The 20,146-nt window shown below is 47.0% G+C and overlaps 1 protein-coding gene across 8 annotated transcripts in view; it reads right to left on the reverse strand.

The window, feature by feature from the left end:
• Nucleotides 1–20,146, reverse strand: part of SUSD1 (sushi domain containing 1) — a 669,144-nt gene that overhangs the window by 326,236 nt on the left and 322,762 nt on the right. For 5 of the 8 annotated variants that reach the window (XR_010175769.1, XM_063914696.1, XM_063914695.1 and 2 more), the window contains exon 19: nt 4,208–4,397. The exons of the other annotated variants lie outside the window; for them this stretch is intronic. Coding sequence is in view for 4 of the 5 variants with exons in the window: in XM_063914696.1 (XP_063770766.1) it covers nt 4,208–4,397 (190 nt within the window). In the remaining variant the exon portion in view is untranslated. The remainder of the gene's footprint in view (nt 1–4,207; nt 4,398–20,146) is intronic. 8 annotated transcript variants of the gene reach the window in all.

Genomic DNA, 20,146 nt, shown 5'->3' on the forward strand with positions numbered 1-20,146 from the left:
GAGAGAGGTGATGCAGCATCCAAAGTAGAGACATGTGCTGCAGCTTCCAGGAAAGAGAGAGGTGCTGCAGCAGTGGGGAGAGTGGTGCTGCAGGACAGAAGTAACAGCTGCAAGCAGACAGTGAGGCATATAAAGAGGGCGAGCAGAGAGCTGACATGTTCCAGCGGTCAGCGTCTCCTGCTATCGCCTCTGTCCTGCCCTGTTCCCTACCTAGTCTCCAAGTCAGTGTGCGCCCCCACTCCTTCTACTCCTCCTGCTCTGCAACTGCCAGTACAGTGGCCTGTGGGAAGGGGAGGTGCCAAGAAGCAGCGCACCCTCTAACTTTTTCAGTGCCCGGAGCTCGCGCTCCACTGGAGCCACCCTCGCTACACCCATGCTGGCATTTCAATACTCTTAATGGGCTAAAACATTGATCTTAATTTAGATTCTAAAGTGTGTTTTCTCTGAGGGTTTGAGGAGGTTTCGGCCTAGTAAATAGACAGGGTTCACATCCGCCGCTTAGTAAATGTACACCGTCACCTAAGTGATATTTACTGCTCAGTGACTGATTTTGCTGTATACACAGTTGACTACAGATACAGCCGATTGCAAGGAAATTGACAGGAAGAAGGCGTTTGTGGGTGTCAATTGACCGTTTTAAGGGAGTGTTTGGAAAAACACAGGCGTGTCTAAGCATTTGCAGGGAGGGTTCCTGACGTCAATTCCGGTCCTGGACAGGCTGAAGTGATCGCAGTGGCTGAGTAAGTCCTGGGCTACTCAGAGACTGCACAAGATCTGTTTGTACAGCTCTGCTACACATGCGATCACACACTTGCAAAGCGAAAATACACTCCCTTATGGGCGGCGACTATCTGTTCGCAGCGCTGCAAAAAAACCCTAGCGAGCGAACAGGTCTGAATTACCCCCAATGTGCTGTGCTATAGTATGCTTTTAGTAAACCTTCATGTGGGGTATACTCATGACACCATTCATTAGCTTTTCCTTTAATTAACATTGGGCCAGATGTACTAAGCCTGAAAAGTGATAAATATCACTGTGATAAAGCACCAGCCAATCGGCTCCTAACTGTCATTTTTCAAACACAGTCTGTGACATGACAGTTAGGAGCCGATTGGCTGGTGCTTTATCACAGTGATATTTATCACTTTTCAGGCTTAGTACATCTCCCCCCATATGTGTTAACCTGGTCAACCAAACTGATAGTTTTTCACCAATCTGACATTGCACCTAAATGATTATTATGTACAATAAATATGGGATCAAACTGGATTTAATTATGAAGGATAAAAAATGGAAAATAACAGTGAACCGAAGGTTACATGTTCGGGGTCATCAGCTGAACGCGGACAATCGCTTGTTTAGATTTAAAAAAAAACAGATGTGTGACATTTTAGCCTACATTTGAGTAAAGGTCCCACACATCTGGCCACCATTTCCCCGATTCCCCCGCCCCGACCAGGACTGCCGATATACGCAGATGACTGTCAGGGAATCGGGGAAATGAATGTTAAAAATCCTCGATTAGCAGCTGCCGACCATTTTCGGGGTCAGGATTGGGGAACCAAGATCTTTAAACTTGTTTAATATTCCAATTACCCAGCACGGTATGGGGGGGGTTGTTACGAAAACATGTCGCAGTTGTATGGGAGCTGGTTATTCAGCAATAAGGCCAAACAGCTAAGTTGGGATGCAACTGAGATGCATATGACTCAGAATGTCCTATAGATCCCTATGTTCAGCTGCAGGCACTGCGCAGTGATATAAGTCACAATGTAGCTCTGAATTGGCCCAATGGAGTTTCGTTTCTCTTGTTTTATGATTCAGACAAACTCTCTTCTTAAATGCAGTGTATGTTTTCTTAGGAATCTGGTGGACCAGCAATTAAAACTTTTATACTTAAATTGGGGACTCTGGACATCAGCTATCCCCAATGTTACATAACACGATCCAACCCTATTAGAACTATGCATGCACTCTTTTGGTCAGCTGTTCTCTTTATATTTCATATTTATTTTGTGATCTCAGTGAAAATAAATGGAATATCAGCCTTGCCCAAATGCAGAAAATGAAGAGGCAGCTTTGTTGGCATAATGCCAGATTCTGATTAATCGTGACATTCACATACAGTGGAATCCCAATACCACTCATAATTCTACTTGAGCTACAATTAAAGCAAGGCAAAATAAAAGGAAGGTTTATAGTACATTAATTCATCTGTTATGTCAATAAACTTGATCTTTCCAAAAGCTGGATTCAGATGAATCAGAATTCTGATAAAAATTATAAAATGCAAAATAAACACTTGGAATCAATCAGAGCAGCTAAACTAAGAAATTCAAGGATACGTGTATCATTGTTTACTTTCTTCCATTATTTTCAGATGTTAGATGCTAATTACCTCACAGTGCAACATAATCATTTGGAAAGAATTCTGTATTTAGTGAAATAGTACAGTTATAGATTTAGCACATAGTTTTGAACATTTTAAGTACTGTAACAAATAAAATCAATTTTCCTTTTCTAAAGGTGACCACATGTGCTGTTACCACAGTCGACACTGGGTAATTGTCAGATATCAAACAAGGGATAAAATGCAATTAAAACATGGGGGTCTATGTACAGTACTAAGCCTTGGAGAGAAATAAAATGAACAGAGATAAAGTACCATCCAATCAGCTCCTAACTGTAATGTTATGGGCCCTACACATATGGCGATGTGCCACCGAGGTGCCCGACGGCCGATACGGCCGACCCGGCGGCGGGGGGGCAGTGACGGGGGAGTGAAGTTTCTTCACTCCCCCCGTCACCCGGCTCCATAGACGTGCAGGCAAATATGGACGAGATCGTCCATATTGGCCTGCATGCACAGCCGACGGGAGACCAGCGATGAACGAGCGCGGGGCCGCGCATCGTTCATCGCTGGAGCTTCCACACTGAAAGATATGAACGAGTTTTTGTTCATTTATGAACGAGATCGTTCATATCTTTCAAAAAATCGGCCAGTGTGTAGGGCCTATTACAGGCTGTGTTTGAAAAATGACAGGGGCTGGTTGATTGGTACTTTATTTCTCTCCAAGCATTAGTACATAGACCACCATGGTTATTATCAGTTTGTGTGTTAGAAATAAGGCAACTCAGTCTGTGCACCTGTAAGGCAGAAGTTAAACAATAGATCCTGCCAACTCATGTCGAGTGGCAGGACCAGATATATGGCCATCAATTATTCTAACACCATGTACATTTTTGAGTCCCTAAATTTCTAGGATTATAAGCAATGAGTCCTGAGTAATACATCTCACTGCAGGTCTGAGTCAAAAAGTGATTGTCTCTCTCTGACTCATCGACTCATCAGCGCGTCACAAACTTGAATAATATCTCAGCCAAGGGCCAGGCATGATGTGACACGAGGTGACAAAGGGCAAGTTGCCATGGAAATGTCTATTCTACTTCCACTTTAATACAACAGTTTTACAGTGGAAGTGGAACAAGGGTTTGCCTGGCAATTTTCCTCACCTGTCATCACCGTGATCAGTGCAAACAGCTCATATACTGGTAGATAAAACATAATAAAAAAAGATGCTATAACACACAAGATATTTATATTAATTTGTTAATAGTTTATTGCTATTTTAATTATTTTGTCATGCAAAAGACTGCTTTACTAGTTTTTTAAATAAGCTGTCTAGTTATTCTTTTTACTTTTGTGAACAAATGAAAATATATCAATAAAAATTATTGTTTTTGGTTTTATTTTATTCTTTTAATTACAATACCCTAATCGGATCCCAGTAATTCATATATTCCAGGATTTCAAAATTATTATTATCCTTTATTTATATGGCGCCACAAGGGATCCGCAGCGCCCATTACACAGTACATAATCAAATGAGCAAACAAGAAAACAGCTCTTACAGTACAAGACAATATAGGACCGGTATAGAAAACCCGGGGTTAGGTGCCGTCAAGGGGAGTAAGGAGTATAAGATTGTGTGAGTAAGAAAAGTAAAGGCACGTGAGGAAATAAGTCCCTGCTCTTGTGAGCTTACAATCTAAAAGAATGTGTCTTCAAAATGTGTCCGGGATTGAAATCCCTTTTGCACACTTTAACCTACTGTAACTTTAAACCCACAAAAGCACACTGGCAAATTATACTGTAGATATTTATGTAATATTTTTACCAACTATGATGGAAACAAAGAAGGCATACCTGAGATCGGGGTAACGATAATGACTTGGGCAGGGAATTGTGGGTAAAATGTTGACACAAATTCGACAGTATAGTTAGTTCCTTTTTGCAATTCTAAGCATACAATAGGATGTTCCTCATCTGTGGTGACATTAAGCATCAGTCGGTGCATGAATTCCTTTTGATAACGTCTATACCCATGAACGAAAAACTGTAAAACAACATAAAGGGCATGCTGAATAGAGACTTGAGCACTTCATTAATACACATCACAAATTAGATACTACAAATCAGGGACGTGCAGTCAGGGGAGGCAGTGCCTCCCCTGTCATAATGATTAAAAATAGGATTTTGGTTACCTACCGGTAAATCCTTTTCTCGCAGTCCGTAGGGGATGCTGGGGTCCACATTAGTACCATGGGGTATAGACAGGTCCACCAGGAGCCATTGGCACTTTAAGAGTTTGAGAGTGTGGGCTGGCTCCTCCCTCTATGCCACTCCTACCAGACTCAGTCTAGAAACTGTGCCCGAGGAGACGGACATCTTCGACAGAAGCATTATACACAGATAGTGGCGAGATTCACACCAGCTCACACATACAAGGCACATCAAGCTAACTAGCTTGAAAACTCAGCAACTGCTGAAACATTACTTACCAAGTAACAATGCAGTACGTAACCAACAAAGTTGTACTGAACTAGATAACGACTGCAGGAAAACGAAGCGCTGGGCGGGCACCCAGCATCCTCTAAGGACTACGAGAAAAGTATTTACCAAAATCCTATTTTTTCTCACGTCCTAGAGGATGCTGGGGTCCACATTAGTACCATGGGGATGTACCAAAGCTCCCAGAATGGGAGGGAGAGTGCGGAGGCTCCTGCAGAACTGATAGACCAAACTTTAGGTCCTCAGAGGCCAAAGTATCGAACTTGTAGGACTTTGCAAACGTGTTCGGCCCAGACCAAGTCACTGGTCTGCAAAGTTGTAACGCCGAGACACCCCGGGCAGCCGCCCAGGAAGACCCCACCTTACGAGTAGAGTGGGCCTTGACAAACGTAGGACACGGCAATCCTGCCGTAGAATACTAAAACAAACAAAAACTGCTAAAGCGCCTCGTAATAAATTATTCTATAAAAACATTCCCCAATTTCAATGCGCTGCTGTGTAGGCACTGTGTATTGGCCTAATTGAAGGGAACTAGATTGAAAAAAGAACTCAGCTGCGCAATTAAATTGGAAACATGAACAAAAGCTGACGTATGCTGAGATAAATTATAAAAAAGAAATTTAATATGACAATAAAAGAAAATTTCATGCAATAAAACATATACTAGGGTATTCAATTATCCGCAAATTCGCGGCAATTTTTCGCCCGATTTTTTGCGACAATCGGGCGAAAATTGCCGCGAAAATTCTCCGTTTTTCGACCTAATTAATTCCAAACGGGTTTCACGTGAACATTCTTGCAGTGAAAAGTACAGGTGAAAATGTGGAAATCAGCCTGTACCCCAAAAAATGCTAAACTAACATAGGAAAACAGAAGAGAAGTGTGTTAGAGATCACATTAGAGCGTTTTTGGGGACTTAAATTGTGTGAAATGGCTGTTATATGCATTTTTTTTAAATGCAAAAAAATGATAGAAAGCAAGTTTTTTTGAGCAAAATAAATGCTCTCATTAAATTTGGGGTACATGAAAATGGGTATAAGTATATATTTGGGTCATCTTAGGGTACTTTAAAAAAAAGTGGAAACAGACCGATTACTCCCATCTGCAAGCCTAAAAACACCTGTCCCACTCATAAAGCACCCCAATATACCTGTCCCATACCTTGAACCCCAATTTCCATCACTTTGTACTTTTTCACCCCAAAACTGACATGTCATTATTGGCCAATTAAAAATAATGAAAAACCTCAACGTGCCTAATTAGTCATTAAGGGGGGTGTCCCAGGAGTTCTGTACCATATCCAAACATTTTTACCTTAAAATAGTGACTTTTCCCAACTTTTCACCTGCTTCATAGTAGGTTAAGTGAAATTAGTGAAAAAATGATCACCGATACATTTTCCAGGAAAATTAAATAGGCTGTAATTGCGTTTCGCGGGAAAAGTACGGTTTTTCGCGCGAAAAACAGACTTTTCACGCGAAAAGTCAGTTATCGCTGCTAATTGAATATACCCCTCAGTCTGGACTTAAACCTTATAGGGAAAATAGTAAAATACCCTGTACTGGATATCAGATAAAACAAGCACTTATGATGTGAACAGTAACAATATGCAACATTTGTATCCAACAAGTAGAAACAGTATCATATCCTGGATATACTTTTGAGAAAGTCACGTGGAGCGTGACGAAACCGGTTAGGACTCCTCAATTCTTTTTTACCTACTGGACTTCTACACTCTGCCTAATAAGCATTTTGCACGATAAGCACTTTCATCTATATTAATAGACCGACATTGGCCTTGCAGCCCCTGCAGCGGCTCATTATTCTCTGCACCCCGCAGCTGATATCGAGGCCTGCCGAGAGGTATTGACAACTCAGTCTCCATAGCGGCTCCTTCATACCTCCAGCAGCGTCTCCGTATAGGACTCCGCCCGGTGCAAGCTTTGCACTCTCCCTCCCAGTGACAGCTACGTGGTGGGCAACGCAGGATAATCTAACCGAGGACGCTCGGTTAGAAACCAGCCCACGGGAGAGGTAATTTTGACTTTATCTGACATCGGAGTATTTCTACATAACGGAGCTCTATTAAAACATTCATGGGACTGCAGTTACCAGTCTAAAACCTATGAATTACTCTACATCTTAACATTTCATTCATATCCAGGATACGATACTGTTTCTACTTGTTGGATACAAATGTTGCATATTGTTACTGCTCACATCATAAGTGCTTGTTTTATCCGATATCCAGTACAGGGTATTTTACTATTTTCCCTATAAGGTTTAAGTCCAGACTATATGTTTTATTGCATGAAATTTTCTTTTATTGTCATATTAAATTTCTCTTTTATAATTTATCTCAGCATACGTCAGCTTTTGTTCATGTTTCCAATTTCATTGCGCAGCTGAGTTCTTTTTTCAATCTAACTGCCGTAGAATACGCATGCTGGATAGTGAACCTGATCCAGCGAGAGATCGTCTACTTATAAGCAGGACACCCAATTTTCTTGGGATCATACAGGACAAACAGAGAGTCCAATTTTCTGTGACTTTCTCAGTCCTCTTCACATAGATTTTCAGAGCCCTTACAACATCCAAGGACTTAGATGAAACTGAGGAGTCAGTAGCCACTGGCACCACAATAGGTTGGTTGATATGAAATGCCGACACAACCTTTGGAAGAAACTGTTGACATGTCCGAAGCTCAGCTCTGTCTTCATGGAAGACCAAGTATGGGCTTTTACATGACAAAGCCCCCAACTCCGACACACGCCTAGCAGAAGCTAAGGCCAACAAAGTGACAGCCTGAGACGTGAGAAACTTGACTTCAACCTCCTGTAGAGGCTGAAACCAGTCCGACTGGAGGAACTGCAACACCACGTTAAGATCCCAAGGTGCTGTAGGCGGTACAAAGGGAGGCTGGATGTGCAGAACTCCCTTCAAAAAAGTCTGAACCTCAGGGAGGGCAGCCAACTGTTCTGGAAGAAAATGGATAGGGCCGAAATCTGGACCTTTATGGATCCTAACCTCAGGCCCGTATCCACACCTGTTTGCAGGAATAGGAGAAAATGACCCAGTTGAAACTCCACCGCAGGAAACTCCTTGGACTCACACCAAGATACATATTTTTCCCAAATACGATTGTAATGTTTTGACGTTACTCCTTTCCTAGCCTGTATCAGGGTAGGAATAACCTTGTTCGGAATGCCCTTCCGAGCTAGTATCTGGCGTTCAACCTCCATGCCATCAAACGTAGCCGTGGTAAGCGAATGGCCCCTGCTGCAGCAGGTCCTCCCGAAGAGGAAAAGGCCTTGGCTCTTCTAGCAGTAGATCCAGAAGATCCACGTACCAAGCCCTTCTTGGCCAGTCCGGAGCAATGAGGATTGCCTGAACTCCTGTTCTCCTTATCAGTTTGAGAACTCTTGGACTGAGTGGAAGTGGAGGAAACACGTACACCGACTGGAACACCCACGGAGTCACTAGAGCGTTCACTGCCACTGCTTGCAAGTCCCTCGACCTGGAACAATATCGCCGAGGCTTCTTGTTGAGATGAGAGGCCATCATGTCTATTTGAGGTAGACCCAAAAGATCTGTTACCTCCTTGAACACCTCCGGATGGAGGCCCCACTCTCCCGGATGGAAATCATGTCTGCTGAGGAAGTCCGCTACCCAGTTGTCTACTCCCGGAATGAAGATTGCTGACAGCACCAATGCGTGTTTTTCTGCCCAGAGGATGATTCTTGTTACCTCTGACATTGCAGCTCTGCTTTTCGTTCCACCCTGTAGGTTTATGTAAGCCACTGTCGTTACGTTGTCCGACTGCACTTGAATGACCTAATTTCCCAGAAGATGGGCCGCTTGGAGAAGACCATTGTAGACGGCCCTTAGTTCCAGAATGTTTATCGGCAGGCCGGCTTCCAGACTTGACCACCTTCCTTGGAAGGTTTCCCCTTGAGTGACTGCGCCCCAGCCACGGAGACTTGCATCCGTGGTTAGAAGGATCCAGTCCTGAATCCCGAATCTGCGGCCCTCCAGAAGGTGAGATAATTGTAGCCACCAGAGGAGTGAAATCCTGGCCTTTGGCGACAGACGTATTCTCTGGTGCATGTGTAGATGGGATCCCGACCACTTGTCCAGGAGATCCAGTTGGAAGGACCGAGCGTAAAACCTCCCGTACTGTAGAGCCTCATAATGGCCACCATCTTCCCCAGAATGCGAATGCACTGATGAACCGACACCCGGGCTGGCTTCAGGACATCCCAGACCATTGTTTGTATCACCAACGCTTTTTCCTCCGGAAGAAACACCCTCTGCACTTCCGTGTCGAGGATCATTTCCCAGAAAGGACAACCTCCTGGTTGGTTCCAAGTGTGATTTTGGAAGATTCAGGATCCAACCATGTTCCCTGAGAAGCTGGGTCGTGAGAGCTATGGACCGTAACAGCTTCTCCTTGGACGATGCCTTTATCAGCAGATCGTCCAGATATGGAATTATGTTCACCCCCTGTTTGCGGAGAAGAACCATCATTTCCGCCATCACCTTGGTGAATACCCTTGTTGCTGGGGAAAGGCCGAGTGGCAGGGCCTGGAACTGACAGTGACAGTCCAACAGAGAAAATCAGAGATAAGCCTGATGCGGCAGCCAAATCGGAATGTGGAGGTATGCATCCTTGATATCTAGGGATACCAGGAATTCCCCCTCCTCGAGACCTGATATCACTGAGTTTAGAGATTCAATTTTGGACTTGAATTCACTCAGAAAGGGGTTTAGTGATTTTAAGTTCAGAATGGGCCTGACCAAACCATCTGGTTTCAGTACCACGAAAAGGTTCGAATAGTAACCTTTGTTTTGCATACAGTATGAGGTGGTACTGGAACAATGACCTGTGCCTCCACCAACTTCTGGAAGGCTTCTTGCAAGATAGTCCTGTCTGTCAGCAGAGCTAGCAAGCCTGATTTGAAAAATCGGTGAGGAGGGAGACTACGAAAAATCCAGCCTGTACCCCTGGGACACAATATCTTGCACCCAGGGGTCCAGGCCAGATGACACCCAGACATGACTGAAATGCCTGAGTCTCGCTCCCACCGGCCCCACCTCTGGGGCTTGCAGTCCACCGTCATGAGGACTTTCGTGTACCTGAAGCAGGTTTCTGTTCCTGGGAACCTGCAGCCGCAGGTTTCTTGGACTTGGGCCGACCTCCCCGAAAGAAGGTGTTGGACGGCTTGGCCCTTCTGGGCTTGGTAGGCCGAAAGGGCTGTGACGTAGTTGAAGAAAAGGGTTTCTTCAGAGCAGGTGTAGCTGAGGGAAGTAAAGGTGACTTACCAGCCGTAGCCGTGGAGATCCACGCATCTAACGTTTCCCAAAGAGAGCCTGACCTGTGTAGGGTAGGGTCTCCACACGTCTCCTGGATTCCGCATCGGCAGACCACTGGCGCAACCACAGTCCACGACGAGCTGATACAGACATGGAAGAAATTCCCGCAGCCATGGAACCCAGGTCTTTCATGGATTCTACCAGAAATCCTGCCGAATCCTGAATGTTACGTGGAAATAATTCAACATCACATTTCTCCATAGCATCCAAGTCTTCAAGTAACATGCCTGACCACTTTACTATAGCTTTGGCAATCCAAGCACTGACAATAATGGGACGCAGTATTGCCCCAGAAGCAGTGTACATGGATTTCAGCGCATTATCAATTTTACGATCAGCCGGCTCTTTCAAGGTGGTAGATCCTGGAACAGGTAAAACCCACATATTTTGAGAGTCTGGATACTGACGCGTCAACAATAGGCGGGTTTTCCCATTTTTTCCTATCCTCTACCAGCAGAGCTGCCCTAGGCATAGGCAAACTAGGCAATTGCCTAGGGCATCTGGTATGCCTAGGGGCACAAGCAGCTTCTGCTGATTAAAATGATATGCAACATGCCCATATTCTGTGTGTAGCATTTTGTATGCAGATACAGACACAGTCGCACACAGTATATAGGCATGCCGAATATCATTTTAATCAATAGAAGCTGCTTGTGCATCCTAGCCACATAACAATGCAAATAAGATGCATTTTCATAAAAAATAAGCACCCGACGTTAGCAGAGCTGCCAGTTGACTCACGCCAGGAAGTATATGTGTCATTATGTGTATAAAGGCATTAATAATGTGTAATGGGCACTATGTGTGTCATTATGTGTATAAGGGCACTAATAATGTGCGGCATATGTGTAAGGGACATTGTGTGTGTCATTATGTGTATAAGGGCATTAACAATGTGTGGCATATGTGTAAGGAAAATAAGTGTATAATTAAGGTTGGCATAATGTGTAAGGCGCATTATGTTTATAAGGACATTAATAATGTGTGTCATATGTGTAAGGGGCATTACTGTGTGGTATTATATGTATAAAGGCATTACCAATGTGTGGCATTATGTGTATAAGGTGCTGTACTATGTGGTGTAATGTATAGAAAGGGCACTACTGTGTGGTCTAATGTGAATAAAGAGCAATATGGTGTGATGTAATGTGAATACGGAGCAATATGGTGTGGTGTAATGAGAATAAAGAGCAATATGGTGTGGTGTAATGTGAATAAGGAGCAATTCAGTATGATGTTATGTGAATGAGGGGCACTACTGTGATGAGTAACGTATATAAGGTAAAGTGGTACTACTGTGTGATGTAATGTGAATAAGGGACACTATCGTATGATAAATTGTGAATAAAGTTGCACTGCTGTGAGGCATAATCTGAATTGGGGGTACTATTGCCCCTTGCCAGCAAAAACACATACCTTTTTGGGCTGTGCGCCGAATGTGCACACTGTTCTTATTTAAATTACAGGGGGTAGTAAAAAAAAAAAACAGACTGCTATGGGGGGGGGGGGGGTGGCGGTGCTGGGAAAGGGGTGCCTCTATCATCAACTGCACCCCTTTAGCAAGAGATGCTGCCCCCCGCAACACATCCCCATCACCATCTGCAGTATCAGAATCGGTATCCGTGTCATCCTGCATGATCTGGGCAAGAGCACGTTTATGTGAATATACAGCGGGGAGCCCCGAGGTACCAGAACTGGGCCAGACTGCCATAGAATTCTGTAAAGCCTGAGTTGAAGATTCATTTTGTGCAACCAGGGCTGAAACTAGGGGGGGGCTAGGGGGGCAGGCGACCTGGGCGCCAGATTGGAGGGGGCGCCGAGACCCCCTAACACCCGCCGCGGCACTTACTTTTAAACCCCCTTCTCCCGAGTGCCCAGCTCGGGGGGCGGGGTTTCGCGGAATGACGCGATTGTGTCGTGACGTAACGGCGCAAACGCGTCATTCCACGAAACCCCGCCGGAGGAGGGAGAAGGGGGAGCCCGGAGTCGCGCAGACGAGGAGGGAGAGGCGGCTGAAGAGCGGCGAGAACCGCTTCAAATGTAAGTCAGCCCCTCTCCCTTCCTCTCTCTCTCTCTCCCTCCACCACCTGCCGCAATGTGTAAAATGGGGACCTGTGCCTGCCGCTATGTGTAAAATGGGGACCTGTGCCTGCCGCTATGTGTAAAATGGGGACCTGTGCCTGCCGCTATGTGTAAAATGGGGACACTTGCCAGCGTACTGTGTAAAATGGGGACCTGTGCCTGCCGCTATGTGTAAAATGGGGACACTTGCCAGCGTACTGTGTAAAATGGGGACCTGTGCCTGCCGCAATGTGTAAAATGGGGACACTTGCCAGCGTACTGTGTAAAATGGGGACCTGTGCCTGTCGCTATGTGTAAAATGGGGACACTTGCCAGCGTACTGTGTAAAATGGGGACCTGTGCCTGCCGCAATGTGTAAAATGGGGACACTTGCCAGCGTACTGTGTAAAATGGGGACCTGTGCCTGCCGCAATGTGTAAAATGGGGACACTTGCCAGCGTACTGTGTAAAATGGGGACCTGTGCCTGCCGCAATGTGTAAAATGGGGACACTTGCCAGCGTACTGTGTAAAATGGGGACCTGTGCCTGCCGCTATGTGTAAAATGGGGACACTTGCCAGCGTACTGTGTAAAATGGGGACCTGTGCCTGCCGCAATGTGTAAAATGGAGACCTGTGCCTGCCGCAATGTGTAAAATGGGGACACTTGCCAGCGTACTGTGTAAAATGGGGACCTGTGCCTGCCGCTATGTGTAAAATGGGGACACTTGCCAGCGTACTGTGTAAAATGGGGACCTGTGCCTGCCGCAATGTGTAAAATGGAGACCTGTGCCTGCCGCAATGTGTAAAATGGGGACACTTGCCAGCGTACTGTGTAAAATGGGGACCTGTGCCTGCCGCTATGTGTAAAATGGGGACACTTGCCAGCGTACTGTGTAAAATGGGGACCTGTGCCTGCCGCAATGTGTAAAATGGGGACACTTGCCAGCGTACTGTGTAAAATGGGGACCTGTGCCTGCCGCAATGTGTAAAATGGGGACACTTGCCAGCGTACTGTGTAAAATGGGGACCTGTGCCTGCCGCAATGTGTAAAATGGGGACACTTGCCAGCGTACTGTGTAAAATGGGGACCTGTGCCTGCCGCTATGTGTAAAATGGGGACACTTGCCAGCGTACTGTGTAAAATGGGGACCTGTGCCTGCCGCAATGTGTAAAATGGAGACCTGTGCCTGCCGCAATGTGTAAAATGGGGACACTTGCCAGCGTACTGTGTAAAATGGGGACCTGTGCCTGCCGCTATGTGTAAAATGGGGACACTTGCCAGCGTACTGTGTAAAATGGGGACCTGTGCCTGCCGCAATGTGTAAAATGGAGACCTGTGCCTGCCGCAATGTGTAAAATGGGAACACTTGCCAGCGTACTGTGTAAAATGGGGACCTGTGCCTGCCGCTATGTGTAAAATGGGGACACTTGCCAGCGTACTGTGTAAAATGGGGACCTGTGCCTGCCGCAATGTGTAAAATGGGGACACTTGCCAGCGTACTGTGTAAAATGGGGACCTGTGCCTGCCGCAATGTGTAAAATGGGGACCTGTGCCTGCCGCTATGTGTAAAATGGGGACACTTGCCAGCGTACTGTGTAAAATGGGGACCTGTGCCTGCCGCTATGTGTAAAATGGGGACACTTGCCAGCATACTGTGTAAAATGGGGACCTGTGCCTGCCGCAATGTGTAAAATGGGGACACTTGCCAGCGTACTGTGTAAAATGGGGACCTGTGTCTGCCGCTATGTGTAAAATGGGGACACTTGCCAGCGTACTGTGTAAAATGGGGACCTGTGCCTGCCGCAATGTGTAAAATGGGGACCTGTGCCTGCCGCAATGTGTAAAATGGGGACACTTGCCAGCGTACTGTGTAAAATGGGGACCTGTGTCTGCCGCTATGTGTAAAATGGGGACACTTGCCAGCGTACTGTGTAAAATGGGGACCTGTGCCTGCCGCAATGTGTAAAATGGGGACCTGTGCCTGCCGCAATGTGTAAAATGGGGACACTTGCCAGCGTACTGTGTAAAATGGGGACCTGTGCCTGCCGCTATGTGTAAAATGGGGACACTTGCCAGCGTACTGTGTAAAATGGGGACCTGTGCCTGCCGCAATGTGTAAAATGGAGACCTGTGCCTGCCGCAATGTGTAAAATGGGGACACTTGCCAGCGTACTGTGTAAAATGGGGACCTGTGCCTGCCGCTATGTGTAAAATGGGGACACTTGCCAGCATACTGTGTAAAATGGGGACCTGTGCCTGCCGCAATGTGTAAAATGGGGACACTTGCCAGCATACTGTGTAAAATGGGGACCTGTGCCTGCCGCAATGTGTAAAATGGGGACACTTGCCAGCGTACTGTGTAAAATGGGGACCTGTGTCTGCCGCTATGTGTAAAATGGGGACACTTGCCAGCGTACTGTGTAAAATGGGGACCTGTGCCTGCCGCAATGTGTAAAATGGGGACCTGTGCCTGCCGCAATGTGTAAAATGGGGACACTTGCCAGCGTACTGTGTAAAATGGGGACCTGTGCCTGCCGCTATGTGTAAAATGGGGACACTTGCCAGCGTACTGTGTAAAATGGGGACCTGTGCCTGCCGCAATGTGTAAAATGGAGACCTGTGCCTGCCGCAATGTGTAAAATGGGGACACTTGCCAGCGTACTGTGTAAAATGGGGACCTGTGCCTGCCGCAATGTGTAAAATGGGGACACTTGCCAGCGTACTGTGTAAAATGGGGACCTGTGCCTGCCGCTATGTGTAAAATGGGGACACTTGCCAGCGTACTGTGTAAAATGGGGACCTGTGCCTGCCGCTATGTGTAAAATGGGGACACTTGCCAGCGTACTGTGTAAAATGGGGACCTGTGCCTGCCGCTATGTGTAAAATGGGGACACTTGCCAGCATACTGTGTAAAATGGGGACCTGTGCCTGCCGCAATGTGTAAAATGGGGACACTTGCCAGCGTACTGTGTAAAATGGGGACCTGTGTCTGCCGCTATGTGTAAAATGGGGACACTTGCCAGCGTACTGTGTAAAATGGGGACCTGTGCCTGCCGCAATGTGTAAAATGGGGACCTGTGCCTGCCGCAATGTGTAAAATGGGGACACTTGCCAGCGTACTGTGTAAAATGGGGACCTGTGCCTGCCGCTATGTGTAAAATGGGGACACTTGCCAGCGTACTGTGTAAAATGGGGACCTGTGCCTGCCGCAATGTGTAAAATGGGGACACTTTTTCCTGCCGCAATGTGTAAAATGGGGACACTTTTTCCTGCCGCAATGTGTAAAATGGGGACACCTGTCTGCCGCAATGTGTAAAATGGGGAATGGGGACACTTGCCTGTCGTACTGTGTAAAATGGGGACACTTTTTCCTGGATATGAAATTTATGTTAGAAAAGGCAGTTTTTCAGGTAAAAAAGTTCTGAAAGAGAGATATATATATATATATATATATATATATATATATATATATTTTATTCATTTATTTTTTCTTTTTTTTTATTTTATTTTATTATTTTTATTTATTTATTGTAAAATATTTATTTATTTTTTGCGGGGGGGGGGGGGGGGGGGTAGTCAAATGACTACCTTGCCCCGGGTGACAAAAATCCTAGTTTCGGCCCTGGTGCAACCCTATTTGAAATCTGAGAAATCATAGATTTGATAGAGGATAACCATTCAGGCTCCCTTGCTGGTATCTGTGCTAAACCAGTGCAATCCTGATTGCATGGAATGGGATCATCCTGAGAGGACATATCCTCTGCAGCATATGACACAGAGTCCCTGGACATTGCTTAATGGAGACCACAGACACTCCACACACACACAGGGGAGGATAGACAGAGTTTCACCCCCAAGAATGGCAAGAGAGACACAGAGATTGGAGCCAGCCCACACCCAGCACTTTTAATATAAAGGGAGACCCCCTATCAGCGCTGACTGTGCACCTTAATAGGTTACACAGTCATTTTGCAGCCTCCCCCCCCCCCCCCCCTTCTACAACCCCCTGGTACCGTAATAGATAGCTGGAGTTGCTGTGGAGGGACTTGCTCTTCATTGACAGCGCTGTGCAGGTGGGAAAATGGCGCTGAATGCTGCAGGGCCAGCTCTGAGGAGAAGCTCCGCCCCCAAAATGGCGCTGTCTTCCCGCTCTTTTTAGGATTATACTGGCCTGAGGATTTATGCTGGCTGAGATCCCTGGACCCCGACAGGCTGTGTGACCAGTGTAGGGTGTAGGCGCTGGCTCAGGGTGCCCCTCACAGCGCCGCACTATATACCGCTGAGCCTCCGGAGCGCAGTTAATACTGCACTCCTACCCTGATGCCGCCATCTTCACACCGGCCCCCCCTTGCTAGGGGGATCGGTGACTCATTCGCCACTGATCTTCAGCTCTGTAAGGGGGTGGTGGCATGCTGCTGGGGTGAACGATGCCCTGTGGCGGGGAACGATCTATCCCCTCAGGAGCTCAGTGTCCTGTCAGCAGAGATAGTGGCTCAGACCCCGCAGGGGGGACACTACTCCCCCCCCCTTAGTTCCACGAAGCAGGGAGGCTGTTGCCAGCAGCCTCCCTGTAAAATAATAAACTCTAAAATAAACTTTAGTCTGGTAGGATGGGCATAGAGGGAAAAGCCAGCCACACTCTCAAACTCTTAAAATGTCAATGGCCCCTAGTGGACCCGTCTATACCCCATGGTACTAATGTGGACCCCAGCATCCTCTAGGATGTAAGAGAAATAATACATAGAAGATATTTATAACACATATCCTGTGATATAGATATCTTCTTTTACTATTCAAATAATTTTCTACCCTAGAAAATACCTGCATTTGGGGATGGGCTCAATGGGAGAGGTGCCTCCCGCTGCTAATACTAAAATTCGGGAAGCGGAGGGTTGGCAGGGCCAAGCCATTGGCTGTAAAAGCCCATTGAAAAAGTACAGGGAATCGGCACCAGTATATGTGCCTCAATGACAGGAGCGTGCATTCAGCCCAACTGAAAGCACACCCCTGTCAGTCCCGCGGATTCGATTGGATCAGCGGATCCACATGCGGCGGCGAGACAGGGCGGGGGTTGTGGCGGCGGGATCTGGCTTAGAAACTGTGGCTGACAGCAGACCTGGATCCGAGAGGATCCAGTCCCTGCCAGCCAATCATGGCTCGCCACGTCATCGCCCCGCCCCCTCAACTGGCTTATATAAGCCAGCGACAAGGCAGCGGCAGTCAGTCTGGCCGCAGGGAGGGAGCAGGCAAGAGCTCCCGAAGATAGAAGACGCCGAAAGCCCTGGGGAGGTGGCGACCATGAAAAAGAGCTTAAAGGCCACCGCCCCGAGGTGCAGATGCAGCATAATAATAAGAATTTACTCACCGGTAATTCTATTTCTCGTAGTCCGTAGTGGATGCTGGGGACTCCGTAAGGACCATGGGGAATAGACGGGCTCCGCAGGAGACTGGGCACTCTATAGAAAGATTTAGGACTATCTGGTGTGCACTGGCTCCTCCCCCTATGACCCTCCTCCAAGCCTCAGTTAGGAACTGTGCCCGGAAGAGCTGACACAATAAGGAAGGATTTTTGAATCCCGGGTAAGACTCATACCAGCCACACCAATCACACCATATAACACGTGATAGGAACCCCGGTTAACAGTATGATAACAAATGGAGCCTCTGAAGAGATTTTTGTAACAATATTAAATAATAATAAATAATAATATATAAAATAATAAAATAATAAAATATTAAATAATAATAATAATAAATAAATAATAATAAAACCCGATTTTTGTAACAATAACTATGTACAGGTATTGCAGACAATCCACACTTGGGATGGGCGCCCAGCATCCACTACGGACTACGAGTAATTCTAACCGGTGAGTAAATTCTTATTTTCTCTGACGTCCTAGTGGATGCTGGGGACTCCGTAAGGACCATGGGGATTATACCAAAGCTCCCAAACGGGCGGGAGAGTGCGGATGACTCTGCAGCACCGAATGAGAGAATTCCAGGTCCTCCTCAGCCAGGGTATCAAATTTGTAGAATTTTGCAAACGTGTTTGCCCCCGACCAAGTAGCTGCTCGGCAAAGTTGTAAAGCCGAGACCCCTCGGGCAGCCGCCCAAGATGAGCCCACCTTCCGTGTGGAATGGGCTTTTACAGATTTAGGCTGCGGTAAGCCTACCGCAGAATGCGCCAGCTGAATAGTGCTACAAATCCAGCGCGCAATAGACTGCTTAGAAGCAGGAGCACCCAGCTTGGTGGGTGCATACAGGACAAACAGCGAGTCAGTCTTGCTGACTCCAGCCGTCCTGGAAATATAAATTTTTAGGGCCCTGACTACGTCCAGCAACTTGGAATCCTCCAAGTCCCTAGTAGCCGCAGGCACCACAATAGGTTGGTTCAAGTGAAAAGCTGAGACCACTTTTGGGAGAAACTGAGGACGAGCCCTCAATTCTGCCCTATCCATATGGAAAATCAGATAAGGGCTTTTACAAGACAAAGCCGCCAATTCTGAAACCCGCCTGGCTGACGCCAGGGCCAACAGCATGACCACTTTCCACGTGAGATATTTTAAATCCACAGTCTTAAGTGGTTCGAACCAATGTGATTTCAGGAATGCCAAAACCACATTGAGATCCCAAGGTGCCACTGGGGGCACAAAAGGAGGCTGAATATGCAGTACTCCTTTGACAAAAGTCTGAACTTCAGGCAGTGAAGCCAGTTCTTTTTGGAAGAAAATCGACAGAGCCGAAATCTGGACCTTTATGGACCCCAATTTGAGGCCCAACGTCACCCCTGCTTGCAGGAAGTGCAGGAATCGACCCAGGTGAAATTCCTCCGTCGGGGCCTTCATGGCCTCACACCAAGCAACATATTTTCGCCAAATGCGGTGATAATGTCTTGCGGTGACATCATTCCTGGCTTTGATCAGGGTAGGGATGACTTCCTCCGGAATACCCTTTTCCTTCAGGATCCGGTGTTCAACCGCCATGCCGTCAAACGCAGCCGCGGTAAGTCTTGGAACAGACAGGGTCCCTGCTGCAGCAGGTCTTGTCTGAGCGGCAGAGGCCAAGGGTCCTCTGTAAGCATCTCTTGAAGTTCCGGGTACCAAGCTCTTCTTGGCCAATCCGGAACCACGAGTATGGTTTTCACTCCTCGCCTTCTTATTATTCTCAGTACCTTGGGTATGAGAGGTAGAGGAGGAAACACATAAACCGACTGGTACACCCATGGTGTCACTAGAGCGTCCACCGCTATCGCCTGAGGGTCTCTTGACCGGGCGCAATATCTTTTCAACTTCTTGTTGAGGCGGGACGCCATCATGTCTACCTGTGGTTTTTCCCACCAGTTGACCAGCATTTATTTGGAAGACTTCTGGATGAAGTCCCCATTCTCCCGGGTGGAGGTCGTGCCTGCTGAGGAAGTCTGCTTCCCAGTTGTCCACTCCCGGAATGAACACTGCCGTCAGTGCTAACACATGATTCTCTGCCCATCTAAGAATCCTTGTGGCTTCTGCCATCGCCATCCTGCTTCTCGTGCCGCCCTGTCTGTTTAAATGGGCGACCGCCGTGATGTTGTCTGACTGGATCAGTACCGGCTGGTTTTGAAGCAGGGGTCTTGCCTGGCGTAGGGCATTGTAAATGGCCCTTAGCTCCAGGATATTTATGTGGAGAGAAATCTCCTGATTTGACCACAGTCCTTGGAAATTTCTTCCCTTTGTGACTGCCCCCCAGCCCCGAAGGCTGGCATCCGTGGTCACCAGGACCCAGTCCTGTATTCCGAATCTGCGGCCCTCTAGTAGATGAGCCCTCTGCAGCCACCACAGCATCGACACCCTGGTTCTGGCCAATAGGGTTATCCGCT

This window comes from Pseudophryne corroboree, chromosome 1 (assembly GCF_028390025.1).
Source record: "Pseudophryne corroboree isolate aPseCor3 chromosome 1, aPseCor3.hap2, whole genome shotgun sequence".
In the NCBI taxonomy this organism is placed as follows: Eukaryota; Metazoa; Chordata; class Amphibia; order Anura; family Myobatrachidae; genus Pseudophryne; species Pseudophryne corroboree.